The 16,058-nt window shown below is 37.3% G+C and overlaps 1 protein-coding gene across 3 annotated transcripts in view; it reads left to right on the top strand.

The window, feature by feature from the left end:
* Window positions 1-16,058, top strand: part of POLD3 (DNA polymerase delta 3, accessory subunit) — a 115,289-nt gene that overhangs the window by 41,858 nt on the left and 57,373 nt on the right. For all 3 annotated transcript variants that reach the window (XR_008999209.1, XR_008999208.1, XM_057507220.1), the window contains exons 8-10: window positions 1,300-1,465; window positions 3,910-4,016; window positions 9,125-9,237. Coding sequence is in view for 1 of the 3 variants with exons in the window: in XM_057507220.1 (XP_057363203.1) it covers window positions 1,300-1,465; window positions 3,910-4,016; window positions 9,125-9,237 (386 nt within the window). In the remaining 2 variants the exon portion in view is untranslated. The remainder of the gene's footprint in view (window positions 1-1,299; window positions 1,466-3,909; window positions 4,017-9,124; window positions 9,238-16,058) is intronic.

Here is a 16,058-nt window from a genome sequence, read left to right as displayed (position 1 = left end):
CATGGTTTCTTGCTTGAAGAGGTGTTTCCTATTTCCTTGATTGTATAAAGGGGATGCTTTTAATTAGTCAGATGATACAAGTGACTTGATCATTCAGATAACAAGAAAATGTGATTATAAATTTTCCTTACCAGTTGTCTGAAAATGTTGCAACGAACTACCTCTTTACCAGCTAATTGATTGGCCAGTTGTAGCTGCATATATGAATTAATTTGGAGTTCCCAAAATACTGTGACAGAGAGTAAAAACTCTGGTTGCTGAATGTTTAGTTAATGTTATTTTAATTTGGATCAATTTTCAAATTAGTAGACTTACTGCAATAACCTCTCCTTATTCTCAGTATTTGGAGGTTTTTCCTCCTAATTATGTAATTTTTAAAAATTGCTATGAAAATGGTATAAATTATGAATATTTTGTGACATTTCTTGAAAAACATGATAACTGAGTATAGCATGAAGGCTATTCTGTAATTTCTCCCATGGCTAGGCCCGTCCTGCTTACATTTCTTAGTTGTCTGCACTGCACAGCACAGTAGTTTTGTATTTTTTAGCTTGGTATAGGGAAAGAGGGTAAGGACTTTGAGGAGTTAAACTGACTTAAGTTCAAATCCTGGCTCTTACCTTAAACTCTATTAGTGTTAGCTTGGCTAAGTCACTTAACCTTATGTACTGATCTCTCAATCCTAATGATAATCTTATAAATATGACTCCAGTTTTTACAGAGAAGACTGACTTTTAGATAATATAACTAGCCCATAGTGAACTAGGGTTTGAGCTGTATTTTTCTGATTCCAAAATAGTCTTTAAATTTCATCATTAAGGTAGCAGTGAGATAATAAGAGTATCCAGGCTTAAAAAGATAGAATATAAAAAAGGAAATAAGATGTTGTTACAGATTTCTGTTGTCACGGTTTGTAAACTGCGCACTCTTGGGAAGCACCTTTTAATCTTCTGACTCTTTGTTTTCTCATGTAACAAATGAGAATGATGATACCTCATAAAGTTGAATTCAGTTTTTTTTCTAAGCCCTACTTTTTACTATTATTTGGTCTGGCAGCTGTAATATAATGAGGGATTAGCAGGAGGCAGAAATGAAAACACTTATAGCTGGAGTGGTTGTTGGAAAGGAGAAATGTTCTCTGACTAGACCATGAGCTCTGTTAGCACAGAGACTGTTTTTTATCCCTTTAGCCCCTGCTACTAACATATTTAGAGCCTGGCACTTAGTAAATTGTCAAAGGAATGATAGATTAATATTGCATGATGGGGTTATATATCATCTGCTATACTGTATTCATAGATAAACTTAAAGTTAATTTGGATTCAGAACAAGTAGTGAAAGAAGAAAAAATAGTGGAGCAACCTCCAGTGTCTGTCATTGAACCAAAGCTGGCAGCCCCTGCAGGCCTGAAGAAATCCAGCAAAAAAGCAGAGCCTGTTAAGATGCAGCAGAAGGAAAAAAAAAGGTAGGAAAATTCTGTCACCTGTGGGGGAAGAGTGTCTCTGCTGCGGGTGAGAAGGTCTGGTCGGGCTTATTGACCAGCTGGCAGCTTTCCGTTGAGTACTAAATCCTACTTAATGTCTTTGGGATACGGTAACAGAACTAAAAGAGAGAAGCTCAATAGCTTATCTAGTGAAGTACAACTATGCAGTCAGCCAGTTTAGATGATTTAGAGCCCAAAGTCAGCTTTTTGGGGTCCAGTGATCTAAATTGATTGTCTTTTCACTTGTTTTAAATTTGTGGCCATGGCACAAGTGTGCCTGTTTGTGCCCATGTGTCTGTTTTTCATTTCAGATTACTAAATGAGGGGTTACTGTTCCCAGTCAAATTTAAGAGAAAAAGTTCTTTGTTTTCTTTTTTAATATCAATGAGTTTATTTTTCAAGTGGTAAAATCTAATTAGAAAAGAAAATAAAAAAGCACACAAGCTGTTAAAAATGGATCCAGGAATTTGAGACACTACCTCATAGTTGGTAGGAATTAGTCTGTTGAAAGAAATTCTAAAGACACTAATTCAGGACTGATAGGCCCAGAAATACTTGACTTTTGTAGAAAGGTTGGGGCTACTCTAGTAGAAAACATCAACAAATGCTGAAGTTTCAGAGGGTCAAGGCTCTGTCCAGTGGGCCTCACCTCCTTGGAGTATGTGATGTAGATAGATTAAAATGCCCCCAACCATGGGTACAACACTCATTGTTGATGGTTATTGCAAGGAATGCATTCAGTATTTCACTACCAAGTATGATGTTAACTATATGTTTTTAGTAGATTCCCTTTTTCAGATAGAGGAAGTTCTTTTCTGTTCCTATTTTGCTGAGAAATTAGATCATAAATGGCTACTGAGTTTTGACAGATGCTTTTTCTGCATTTATTGAGATGATCTGATCATTTGGTGTTTGTTAATGTAGTGAATTATCTTGATTGACTTTCAGGTGTTAAACCAACCTTACATTCTTGGCATAAACCCCTCTTGGTTGTGGTATTATCCTTTTAATGTATTTTTATGGATTCAATTTTTAATATTACAGGGATTTTTGCCTCTATTTATGAGGCCTATACATCAGTTATTTTTCTGGTAATGTCTTTAGCAGATTTCAATATCAAAGTTATGCTAATTTTATGAAATTGGTTGGGAGAACTTTCTTCCTCTGTTTTTCTGGAAGGGTTTGTGTAAGATACATACTTTTTTTCTTAAAAGTTTGATAAAATGCACCAGTGAATCTGTGCCTGGGGTTTTCTTTTGTGGAAGGTTTATTTTATGACTTTGATTTCTTTTATTAAAGCTTTTCAAATTGTCTTGTTCTTTTTGGGACAGTTTGGTTGTGTTTTTAGAAGAATATTGTTCATAATAGAGCCTTATTTGAGTAACTGTAGAATCTGTAGTTATCACTACAGATGCCTTTATCCTTTCATTCCTAATATTGGTGATATGTGTGGTTTTTTTTTAGTCTTAAAAAAGGTTTGTGAATTCTATTGATCTTTTACCAAGAAATAATAACTTTTGACTTTGTTAATTTTCTCTATCTCATTGATTTTTCACTCTTCTCTTTATTATTTCCTTCTACTTATTTTGAGTTTGTCTTTTTCTAGCTTAAGGTAGAAAAATAAGTTGATATTTAAAGTTCAACAAGAAATAAGGTACTTGAAACTTGTGTCTTATACTGTGTCTTAAGCATATTTCTGTCTCTGACATGCAGGAGGCCCTTGACAAATTATTTGTTGATTGAATGAATAGTGTGGTGGAGTATCCAGAGGAGCTAAATAATATGAAGATGGAGTCTAGGTTTTTATTGTATCATTAGAATCACCTTAAGGTCTTATGTCTGCCTTTGCTCATATTCTTTCCATTAAAAATATGTCTCTCTTTTTTATCTGATGACCTTCTACTTAGCTTTTATAGTTTTCAGTAAGAGTCATATACCATAATAATTTATTTATTTGTCCAGTAATATTTACCACATTGTATTATATAGTGGTATTTATATCTGTTTCTCCTGTCAGAGCTTCTTGAGACCAGTATTTTCTTCATCTTTGCATCAATGGTGCTTAGCAACGAGCCTTTTATGGAGATGGTAGCTGCTTATTTATTGATTATTGAATGATTGAAAGGCCATTAGGGGAAGTAAGAAGAAATTTGGAATGATTCTCAATGACCTGGTAATAGCTTCCAGTGGCCTATAGGGAGCTAGAAAAGTTTTTTGTTCTGGTCACCCCATGAAGTGAGCTACCTGTGGTTAGTTAGCAGAATGTCCTTAAAAAGAATCCTTATTGGTCTCTTTGACTCTTTTTTTCTATCATCTGGAATTAAGACCATGAGTTTTGAAGCAAGACCCGTAGTAGCCTGTGAATGCTTACATTTTTACTTTGTTATTCTTTAAAAATGTCTTAAATTATTCCTGGATGGCAACAGGGGGAAGCGAGTGGAGTTATCTGATGATGAAACAAAAGAAACTGAAAACTTGAGAAAAAAGAGAAGAAGAATCAAACTTCCTGAGTCTGATAGCAGCGAAGATGAAGGTGGGGACTGCTATTAATTTTTGGTTAGTGGGATTGTCTTAGTCAGGTCAGGCTGCTCTAACAAAAATACCATAGATGGGGTGGCCAAGCAAGAGGAATTCTTTCCTCCCAGTTCTGAAGGCTGAGAAATCTAAAATCAAGGTGCCACCTTGAAATTCTTGGTGAGAGCTCTCTTCCTGGTTTGCAGATGGATACTTTATGCTGTATCCTCACATGGCAGAAAGAAATCGACTCTCTTGCATCTGTTATAAGGGCACTAATCTCACAAAAGTTCTACCCTCACGAGTTAATTACTCCCAAAGGCCCCACCTCCAACTACTGTCATGTTAAGGATTAGGGCTTCAACATACCGATTTGGGGGGAATGCAAACATTCCTTGAGTTCTTACTATGATGCTCAGGGAACTAAAAAGTAATTTATTATGGCTTCCAACTAGTAATCCTAGTACTGAGAGACATATAGCACCTATTTCTATTTAAAATCTACTTTAGCCTTTTGACCAGAACCATAATCTTCTCGTAATTTGCAAAATAACACAAAGGGAAAGAGAATAAGGGTTATTATATATATTATCAAAGACCTTTGATAATAAATGGAGAAATTCCTTTGGCTGTTTTCATGTGAATCTTTTTAAATGAGTAATATTGTAGGCATCAAGAATGTTGGTGGTGTTCCACAACCATATGAATAAAACCATGCTAAGATTAAGAATCTATAATGTTGTTGTTGAAATGGAGTGACACCATGGACCCTTCTAGTTTTAGGCTGTGGGTGCTGTTGAAAGATGAGCAAACAGAATAAGAGCAAGATTCTGACCTGGTAAATTAATGAATCTTTTAAAAGAATATCAAGTATTCTAAGAGTCAAGATCTTTTCCCATAGCATGTCAGTGAAAGTGCATAGAAAGAGGAGACCAAATAGAAAGACAGCTAGTTGAATATGCCAGACAACTTTAGCCTGAAAAGCCTGCTTTGAGAACTAGTGGTGAAAGGCTTGAGTTGCTGTAATCTAGTCTCCATGAATTCATGTCATAATGAGTATAAAACATTTCAGGGGATGGGGATGGGGGAGAATATAGTCCAGAGGAATTCAGCATCACATAAAGGTACATAGACAAAAGCAAACAAACTGATGTTAGAAAATACTAGACTCTACTCTTAACAGAAACTGCTGTTAAGAACTGCAGATGGTAACAGAGGCTCCTAAACAGGGAATATTAGCCCAACTGTACAAGTGAGTGAAAAAACAAATTATATATACAAATGGCAAAATATAAAAGAAAGAAACCTAAGAAATTGTACAAGGAAGTTTATCTATGACACAGGTGCATCTTTGACTTTTTTGTGGATTTAGGGATAGGGCATTGTGAGCATCCCAGAGGGGCAGTTGCTGTATACACATTCCATGTCATTTATCAAAATGCTTTGACTAAGACTGCTGAAAGGAAGAGACCTGTGTGAGGGTGAAACAAAAACCACCCAGGAACATTTTGACCAGTTAAGAGTTGAAGAAAAAGAGACAATTCCATGCAGATACACAGGAAAATAATTAGGAAGTAACTTAGGAATATGTGCTAATTGGAATAGTCTTCCCTGTTTCTAACCAGGAAAAAAACTGGGGGAGATTCTGGAAAAGACTTTGAAGCCATTTAGCCTAATGTACATTAAAAAGGCAAACTAATACACTAGTTTAAGTGGAGGAGTCAGCTCTAAATCGCAGAATTACTATGATTGATTGAGCTTCCATTACATATTTGTGAAATATTCTTTGTAGTTCTGATTCTTAGTCCACAAAGTAATACCATGGGTGATTAGAAATATGAGTGAGATTGTTTAGCTTGGCAGGGAGTAAGAAGATGTGAGAGATGGACAAGCTCTAATAACCTGATACAGAGCAGAGAGGCTCTCAAATTTTTTTATCTGGCAAAGATAACTTTTGGCATCTGACTGAATCTATAAACCTTTGCCATTTTATTCCTAAATTTCTTCTTTGTCTCAGAGCCAGTGGGTTTATTTTAAACCTTCATACAGTCCCTAAATCTATTAATTGTTTTATTTCTCACACTGAATTTTAGTTCAATATGCTGCCTTCAGCTGGAAGTTAGCAGATGAGCAGCAGGAGTGGACGAAATGGTAGGGATTTTGGAGTCAGACAGACCTCTGCCACATACTGTGTGACTTTAGGCAGATTTCTTCTTAAATTCCTTGTTTCCTCATCTTTAAAATGGGGATGTTATCACAAACTGTGTAGGTTTTTTATGAACATCAAATAAGATGGTATGTCAAAAGTGCTAGGATACTTCTTGACAATAGTAAATTTTCTTATTCACCCCACTTTTATATCCAGGTGTTCAGTAAGTGTTTAAAAGTAGTAAATACACTTACAAGTACCTTCTCAGAAAGTTCACTTCAATTTCATGTCCTTAACTTTCTACCCAAGGGACTGTTCTTTCTCCTTCTTCCTGGCAGTTGTAAACACGTTTCTACGTAATCCCTTTGCAAAGCAAGAAAAGGCCAGATCCAGAAAGAAATTATTGAGAGTCATATCTACATTGCTAGGAAGAAAAGTTTTAACCAATATGTTAAAAATTTTCATTGGAGGCTATAAATGATTTCCAGGAATCCTAATTACCCATCTCTGCCAGAAAATTCTGATAGATGCTGGATCCCTGAAGTTAGCTTCCCCTTCTTACTTTGTCCCAGAAAGGTTGCTTTCCTGGGATAAGTGATGTTTCACTACTTAAGTACCTTTCATCTGAAGAGCTGCAGAATCATTTAAAGATACATTTAAAATACAATGTACCAAACATTCCTTATGCTTATGTCACTAAAAAGATATTGAGAGAGAATGTTTGGCTTGATAATAAAGACTAAGGCAGGTATATGGATTTTGGCATATGAATGTGGGCAAGTTGCTTTTTAAAAAATCTCTTAGAACCTCGGTTGTATAAAATAGCTAATAGTAAATAATAATAGTGATTTTATGGGGTTACTATTAGAATGAATGATTAAAGTTTGTAAAGCCCAGAAAATTCTATATTTTCCCTATGCTTCCTTTCTTAAAGTATTTTATTTAAAAAAAATACATGTACACAATTTCAAAAACTAGATAAAATGGAAATTTTATAATAATTTCCTCTCTTATCTGATTCATCTGTAATGCACTGATGCTTCTCTTGTCAACTTTCTTCCATCTTCAAGGGAATTGACGAAATTTCTTATTCATTAAGAGTTCTTGGCTGCCTCTTGTGTTCTTATCCCTGTAATGGGATTTACAGCATTTCATTCCTTTATTATCATTATGTTTCTCTCTGGAGGGGTATGAAAGAGAGAGGGAGGTATATGCTGAATCATTTTGATTTAGAAGCCCCTCACCCCAAATTTAGTTCATAAAATGATTATTTTCCTCTATTAAAAAACAAACTATTGTTACTGTGTGTTCAGTGCCAGGAAAATCATGGTGTCTGGCTCTATGGAGGCTAGAGTCTGGAAGGGGGATCTAAATAAACAAACAGTTCCATCCAGTACAGTAAGAGGGGTCTTAGAGGGTACCACTAGGGTAAGTGTGTTCCTTGGTTAAGACAAGTGGTTACAGAACTGGAAATAGAATAAGAACTACCAAATTTATTATTGTTTTGAGTACTCAGAATTCTTTTTCTTTGGCTTCCTTGCTGTATAAACTCTCCTACTGCTGTAACATTGAGACACAGCTTTCCTAATTGCTTATACCTTCAGAAAAATGGGTGCTTGATTCTGTGGTTTGATTTTTCTCTTGTGTGCTTGAACTCCCATCATGTTCTAGCCTCCCAGAGCTGAGCTAATAACTGGGCCACTTCCCTTTTATGTTTCTGACTCTTGTTTCCCAGAGCTTATAAAGTTTTGGGGCCCATTTTTGTACTTGAAGTGTATAATTTATTGTTTTGTTCTGGCTCTTGTTCTACTTCACCTCTTTAGGTCATTTGGCCTTGAACTCTCCACTGTCATAATTTTTAACACTGACCTAATCAGTTGGGAGAATTTCAGATCCAAGACTTGTGCTAATAATTTGAATACAGCCAGGAGATTCAGGGAGCAGGTGAGGCTAAGCAGCTACCCAGTCCCTTGACCAGCAGTTTCTTTGTGGTGATTAAGCAATAGGTCAGCTAAGGATTTTCACTTACCCCCTCATGGGCTTTATTCTAAGACCACTTTGTCTGGAACTATTCAGAAATGATGGATCCCTCTGGTGATGCTCTGTTCTGGTGTTACCTCTTCCACAGCAATATTTCTTTCCTAAATGTATTTTTTCTTGCTATCTCACTGTAACAAAACAAGGCTCATCAGTAGTGCAATTACTAGAAACAGGTCCCATACAGAATATTAAGCAAGTCTTAGTTGTTAGAACTACAACTGTGATCATTTCAAGGCAGATTTCCTCCCTTTAAGTTTATGCTTTTAACATTAGCTAGAAAATTTTAGTACAAGTAACATCTCAGGTGATTGCAAATAATCCTCAGGTCACAAAGATTCTAGAATGGGACATTTGGTATAATGTAAGGATGATTTCCACTTACCTGATCTTAAGAGAAAATATAAAATCCTCAATGGTAAGGCCATATGGGATAGTTGGAATAGTAAGGCTGCGGATTCAGATTGACTTGGATTTAAAACCTCCTGCCTCAGTTTTAAGCTCTATAACCTTGGCAAATTAATTAACCTCTCTGAACCTGTTTACTCCACTCTAATGTATGAATAATAATATCTGTCTTATAGGGTTGTTAGGAAGATAAGTGAAACAATGTAAGTGCAGTAAATGACACACAGTACATGATCAGTGGAAAGTTATAAAACAACTTCATACCCTGACTTATCTGTAAAATAAAAAGCTCAGCTAAGATGATTTCTAAGGTACATCCCAACTCTAATAATTCTTGATTCTCTGATTTCCTTTGTATAAAGTTAATAAAATGTATTTTAAAGATACACAAATGCAGAGTTCTTGGTTGTCATGAATTACTGCTTGCAAAATGCACTTTGCTGGGTGTGGAGGTTTAGAGAGGCAGTGGAGAAGGCATTGTACCAGATAGTGCCACATGCCACAGTTCTCTTATCTAAGCTTGTTTATTTCAGTCATTCCGGACTCTCCTGGGGTTTATGAAGCTGAGTCTCCATCTCCACCTCCTCCTCCTTCTCCATCTCCTGAACCAGTGCCCAAGACTGAGCCAGAACCGCCTCCTGTCAAGGTACAACTTTATGGGGATGGTTGCCTTTCCATGTGTCTTTTATTGCCCAAGGGCCTAAATCTACCATGCTAAATCAGTTTGCTGCTGTATACTCACAAATACCAGTAAATGGTTCCTGTCTCATGCTGTTATCCCATTCTGTACTGGGCATTTCCCTCTCCTTTCACCGAAGGGAGAGTTCATCTATAGGGGCTAGTCTCAGGAAGTTGCAAAATTCAATCCTGGGAGCTGTTTTGTTTCATGACCTACAGCATCAGGGTTGTTGTGCTACCAACTCGTGTTGGAATTGTGCAAAATGAGGTCTTATCTGCCTCAGAGCAAAGTGTGGGAAGGATAGAGTAAAACAACTTTTGCGTATTTGTTGCCCTTCAGAAGCTCTTCTGGGGAAAGATTAGATGGGAAAAGCTGGCAACAAATGGGGAAATGTTTTTGAGTGATCTTTAGCTACATCTCGTCTATATTATTGTAGGTAAGGAAAAGTTGAGAATATGGATGCAGATAAAGTTTTCTTTCCTTTGTGGTTATTAGTTTTCCTTAATTCTTATGTTAAGACTGCCTTTTAAATTTTGTACTAATTTCCTCATTAGCTAAAGAGATAGTGGCATGTGGAAATCATAAGGAATTAGTATTAATAAGACCTGTGTGAGACCATATTAGATCGATGTAATGTTGCGGTGTCAAGGCTGCAGCAGGAAGTATCTATGACAGAGATGGACACTGGAAACCTCTGATCTGGTTCGTGACCTTTCCCATATGCTCCCTTAGTATCTGTCACAGCCCTCCATTAAAGCTATTCCTACAGTAGATTGCAATGCTTTGTTTTCCTTCTCTCTCTTCCACTAAGGTTCTTGTCCTATTGGTCTTTTTTTTTTTTTAAATAATTATTTTTTATTGAAGGGTAGTTGACGCACAGTATTACATTACATTAGTTTCAAGTGTACAACACAGTGGTAGAACATTTATATACATAATTCTAGGTTCCAGCTATCACCCTACCAAGCTGTTACAATATCTTGACTATATTCCTTATGCTATACATTACATCCCGGTTACTTATTTATTTTACCATTGGAAGTCTGTCCTTTTTTTTTTTTTTTTTTTTTTTGTGAGGGCAACTCTCATATTTATTGATCAAATGGTTGTTAACGACAATAAAATTCTGTATTGGGGAGTCAATGCTCAATGCACAATCATTAATCCACCCCAAGCCTAATTTTCGTCAGTCTCCAATCTTCTGAGGCATAACAAACAAGTTCTTACATGTAGAACAAATTCTTACATAATGAATAAGTTACATAGTGAACAGTACAAGGGCAGTCATCACAGAAACTTTCGGTTTTGCTCATGCATTATGAACTCTAAACAGTCAGTTCAAATATGAATACTCATTTGGTTTTTATACTTGATTTATATGTGGATACCACATTTCACTCTTTATTATTATTATTTTTAATATAATGCTGAAGTGGTAGGTAGATACAAGATAAAGGTAGAAAACATAGTTTAGTGTTGTAAGAGAGCAAATGTAGATGATCAGGTGTGTGCCTGTAGACTATGTGTTAATCCAAGCTAGACCAGGGCAATAAAACATCCACGTATGCAGAAGATTTCTCTCAGAACAGGGGGGGTGAGGTTCTAAGCCTCACCTCTGTTGATCCCCAATTTCTCACCTGATGGCCCCCCTGCGACTGTGCCTGTCTTAGGTTGTTCCTCCCTTGAGGAATCTTACCCGTCTCTGGCTAACCAGTCATCTTCCGGGGCCATACAGGGAAATGTTAAGTTGGTAAGTGAGAGAGAAGCCTTATTGTTTGAAATGGTTAGCTTTTTATTTCCTTGCATATTTATGCCCTGTAACTTCTATGCCCAGCATTTGTCTTGAGGTATCTTTACCACTTGGAAGAATTATGATACTCGGTAAATTTGATATGAGGCACGAATTCTATTTAAGTGTTGTAATTAGGAAGGAAGAAGAAAAGCTATAGAAGTAGCAGGCGGAAGAAAACATGGGAAGATTGATTATTTCTTTGACATATCTTCTTGTAGAGTAACTTCAGCATATATAGGTTTTAAGCTACTACTTAAATTGGGCACACACATTAACATAATAGGAGTATAGTTACATAACCAAAGCATACCTGTAATTACCAGCCATCTCCAGTGAAACCAAGAAAACCAGTTAGGCACCTTAGGCATTTGTGAAAACTTATCTATGATATGGTGGATATTGTCCAACTGAACTTGAACAGTCTGAGAGAAATCAGACAAATTAAAACAACCCATTCCTGGAGACTGTTCACTTGCCATATGTTCTTTTAACAGTAAATAGTCTGTAGTTGTAAGACTTTGGAGTGCTACAATTTGCACTTCTCCAAATTCTTGGTTGAGTTCCAACAGTATAGATCCAGTCAAATTTGTTGTTTTACTGTATGCACAGGCCAGCTTAGATATCTCCTTCCTCATTCCCATGGCAAGTCCAGGAACTGGTGGGATGAGTGCATCTATAGCTGTAGCAGTGCGTGGATCTTTGTTGGGGTTTTTTGATGATCATCTTCTGGCATGAGTCTTCCAGAGAGTGCAGATGTTGGAAGTTCTTTTTCATATCGTATCTTAGTTCATTTTTGGGGTAGCCCAATTAGGCTTTGATCCTCTGTATAAACACAAACAGACCCTTTGCCTACACTTTTATATGCCCTTTATACCCTTGTGTAGAACTCGTTGGAGGTTACCACATAGGAACTGCCCTTTTTTTTTTTTTTTTTTTTGCTTTGTTTTTGGTATCACTAATCTACACTTACATGATGAATATTATGTTTACTAGGCTCTCCCCTATACCAGGTCTCCCCTATAAACCCCTTTACAGTCACTGTCCATCAGCATAGCAAAATGTTGTAGAATCACTACTTGCCTTCTCTGTGTTGTACAGCCCTCCCTTTTCTCCTACCCCCCCATGCATGTTAATCTTAATACCCCCCTACTTCTCCCCCCCTTATCCCTCCCTACCCACCCATCCTCCCCAGTCCCTTTCCCTTTGGTACCTGTTAGTCCATTCTTGAGTTCTGTGATTCTGCTGCTGTTTTGTTCCTTCAGTTTTTCCTTTGTTCTTATATTCCACAGATAAGTGAAATCATTTGGTATTTCTCTTTCTCCGCTTGGCTTGTTTCACTGAGCATAATACCCTCCAGCTCCATCCATGTTGCTGCAAATGATTGGATTTGCCCTTTTCTTATGGCTGAGTAGTATTCCATTGTGTATATGTACCACATCTTCTTTATCCATTCATCTATTGATGGACATTTAGGTTGCTTCCAATTCTTGGCTATTGTAAATAGTGCTGCAATAAACATAGGGGTGCATCTGTCTTTCTCAAACTTGATTGCTGCGTTCTTAGGGTAAATTCCTAGGAGTGGAATTCCTGGGTCAAATGGTAAGTCTGTTTTGAGCATTTTGATGTACCTCCATACTGCTTTCCACAATGGTTGAACTAACTTACATTCCCACCAGCAGTGTAGGAGGGTTCCCCTTTCTCCACAGCCTCGCCAACATTTGTTGTTGTTTGTCTTTTGGATGGCAGCCATCCTTACTGGTGTGAGGTGATACCTCATTGTAGTTTTAATTTGCATTTCTCTGATAATTAGCGATGTGGAGCATCTTTTCATGTGTCTGTTGGCCATCTGTATTTCTGTTTTGGAGAACTGTCTGTTCAGTTCCTCTGCCCATTTTTTAATTGGGTTATTTGTTTTTTGTTTGTGAGGCGTGTGAGCTCCTTATATATTCTGGACGTCAAGCCTTTATCGGATGTGTCATTTTCAAATATATTCTCCCATACTGTAGGGATCCTTTTTGTTCTATTGATGGTGTCTTTTGCTGTACAGAAGCTTTTCAGCTTAATATAGTCCCACTTACTCATTTTTGCTGTTGTTTTCCTTGCCCGGGGAGATATGTTCAAGAAGAGGTCACTCATGTTTATGTCTAAGAGGTTTTTGCCTATGTTTTCTTCCAAGAGTTTAATGGTTTCATGGCTTACATTCAGGTCTTTGATCCATTTTGAGTTTACTTTTGTATATGGGGTTAGACAATGGTCCAGTTTCATTCTCCTACGTGTAGCTGTCCAGTTTTGCCAGCACCATCTGTTGAAAAGACTGTAATTTCGCCATTGTATGTCCATGGCTCTTTTATCAAATATTAATTGACCATATATGTCTGGGTTAATGTCTGGATTCTCTAGTCTGTTCCATTGGTCTGTGGCTGTGCTCTTGTGCCAGTACCAAATTGTCTTGATTACTATGGCTTTATAGTAGAGCTTGAAGTTGGGGAGTGAGATCCCCCCTACTTTATTCTTCTTTCTCAGGATTGCTTTGGCTATTCGGGGTCTTTGGTGTTTCCATATGAATTTTTGAATTATTTGTTCCAGTTCATTGAAGAATGTTGCTGGTAGTTTCATAGGGATTGCATCAAATCTGTATATTGCTTTGGGCAGGATGGCCATTTTGACGATATTAATTCTTCCTAGCCACGAGCATGGGATGAGTTTCCATCTGTTAGTGTCCCCCTTAATTTCTCTTAAGAGTGACTTGTAGTTTTCAGAGTATAAGTCTTTCACTTCTTTGGTTAGGTTTATTCCTAGGTTTTTTTTTTTTTTTATGCAATTGTGAATGGAGTTGTTTTCCTGATTTCTCTTTCTGTTGGTTCATTGTTAGTATATAGGAAAGCCACAGATTTCTGTGTGTTGATTTTGTATCCTGCAACTTTGCTGTATTCCGATATCAGTTCTAGTAGTTTTGGGGTGGAGTCTTTAGGGTTTTTTATGTACAGTATCATGTCATCTGCAAATAGTGACAGTTTAACTTCTTCTTTACCAATCTGGATTCCTTGTATTTCTTTATTTTGTCTGATTGCCGTGGCTAGGACCTCCAGTACTATGTTAAATAACAGTGGAGAGAGTGGGCATCCCTGTCTAGTTCCCGATCTCAGCGGAAATGCTTTCAGCTTCTCGCTGTTCAATATAATGTTGGCTGTGGGTTTATCATAGATGGCCTTTATTATGTTGAGGTACTTGCCCTCTATTCCCATTTTGCTGAGAGTTTTTAACATGAATGGATGTTGAACTTTGTCAAATGCTTTTTCAGCATCTGTGGAGATGATCATGTGGTTTTTGTCTTTCTTTTTGTTGATGTGGTGGATGATGTTGATGGACTTTCGAATGTTGTACCATCCTTGCATCCCTGGGATGAATCCCACTTGGTCATGGTGTATGATCCTTTTGATGTATTTTTGAATTCGGTTTGCTAATATTTTGTTCAGTACTTTTGCATCTACGTTCATCAGGGATATTGGTCTGTAGTTTTCTTTTTTGGTGGGGTCTTTGCCTGGTTTTGGTATTAGGGTGATATTAGCTTCATAGAATGAGTTTGGGAGTATCCCCTCCTCCTCTATTTTTTGGAAAACTTTAAGGAGAGTGGGTATTATGTCTTCCCTGTATGTCTGATAAAATTCCGAGGTAAATCCATCTGGCCCGGGGGTTTTGTTCTTTGGTAGTTTTTTGATTACCGCTTCAATTTCGTTGCTGGTAATTGGTCTGTTTAGATTTTCTGTTTTTTCCTGGATCAGTCTTGGCCATTGATTATTTAGGAGCGTGTTGTTAAGCCTCCATGTGTTTGTGAGCCTCTTTGCTTTCTTTGTACAGTTTATTTCTAGTTTTATGCCTTTGTGGTCTGAAAAGTTGGTTGGTAGGATTTCAATCTTTTGGAATTTTCTGAGGCTCTTTTTGTGGCCTAGTATATGGTCTATTCTGGAGAATATTCCATGTGCATTTGAGAAGAATGTATATCCCGCTGCTTTTGGATGTAGAGTTCTATAGATGTCTATTAGGTCCATCTGCTCTACTGTGTTGTTCAGTGCTTCCGTGTCCTTACTTATTTTCTGCCCAGTGGATCTATCCTTTGGGGTGAGTGGTGTGTTGAAGTCTCCTAGAATGAATGCATTGCAGTCTATATCCCCCTTTAGTTCTGTTAGTATTTGTTTCACATATGCTGGTGCTCCTGTGTTGGGTGCATATATATTTAGAATGGTTATATCCTCTTGTTTTACTGAGCCCTTTATCATTATGTAGTGTCCTTCTTTATCTCTTGTTACTTTCTTTGTTTTGAAGTCTATTTTGTCTGATATTAGTACTGCAACCCCTGCTTTCTTCTCGCTGTTGTTTGCTTGAAATATGTTTTTCCATCCCTTGACTTTTAGTCTGTACATGTCTTTGGGTTTGAGGTGAGTTTCTTGTAAGCAGCCTATAGATGGGTCTTGCTTTTTTATCCATTCTGTTACTCTGTGTCTTTTGATTGGTGCATTCAACCCATTAACATTTAGGGTGACTATTGAAAGATATGTACTTATTGCCATTGCAGGCTTTAAATTCGTGGTTACCAAAGGTTCAAGGTTAGCCTCTTTAGTATCTTACTGCCTAACTTAGCTCGCTTATTGAGCTTTTATATACACTGTCTGGAGATTCTTTTCTTCTCTCCCTTCTTGTTCCTCCTCCTCAATTCTTCATATGTTGGGTGTTTTGTGCTGTGCTCTTTCTAGGAGTGCTCCCATCTAGAGCAGTCCCTGTAATATGTCCTGTAGAGGTGGTTTGTGGGAAGCAAATTCCCTCAGCTTTTGTTTGTCTGGGAATTGTTTAATCCCACCGTCATATTTGAATGATAGTCGTGCTGGATACAGTATCCTTGGTTCAAGGCCCTTCTGTTTCATTGTATTAAATATATCATGCCATTCTCTTCTGGCCTGTAGGGTTTCTGTTGAGAAATCTGACGTTAGCCTGATGGGTT

The sequence above is a fragment of the Manis pentadactyla genome, chromosome 9 (assembly GCF_030020395.1).
Source record: "Manis pentadactyla isolate mManPen7 chromosome 9, mManPen7.hap1, whole genome shotgun sequence".
In the NCBI taxonomy this organism is placed as follows: domain Eukaryota; kingdom Metazoa; phylum Chordata; class Mammalia; order Pholidota; family Manidae; genus Manis; species Manis pentadactyla.
This window is presented reverse-complemented; position numbering and strand designations above follow the sequence as displayed.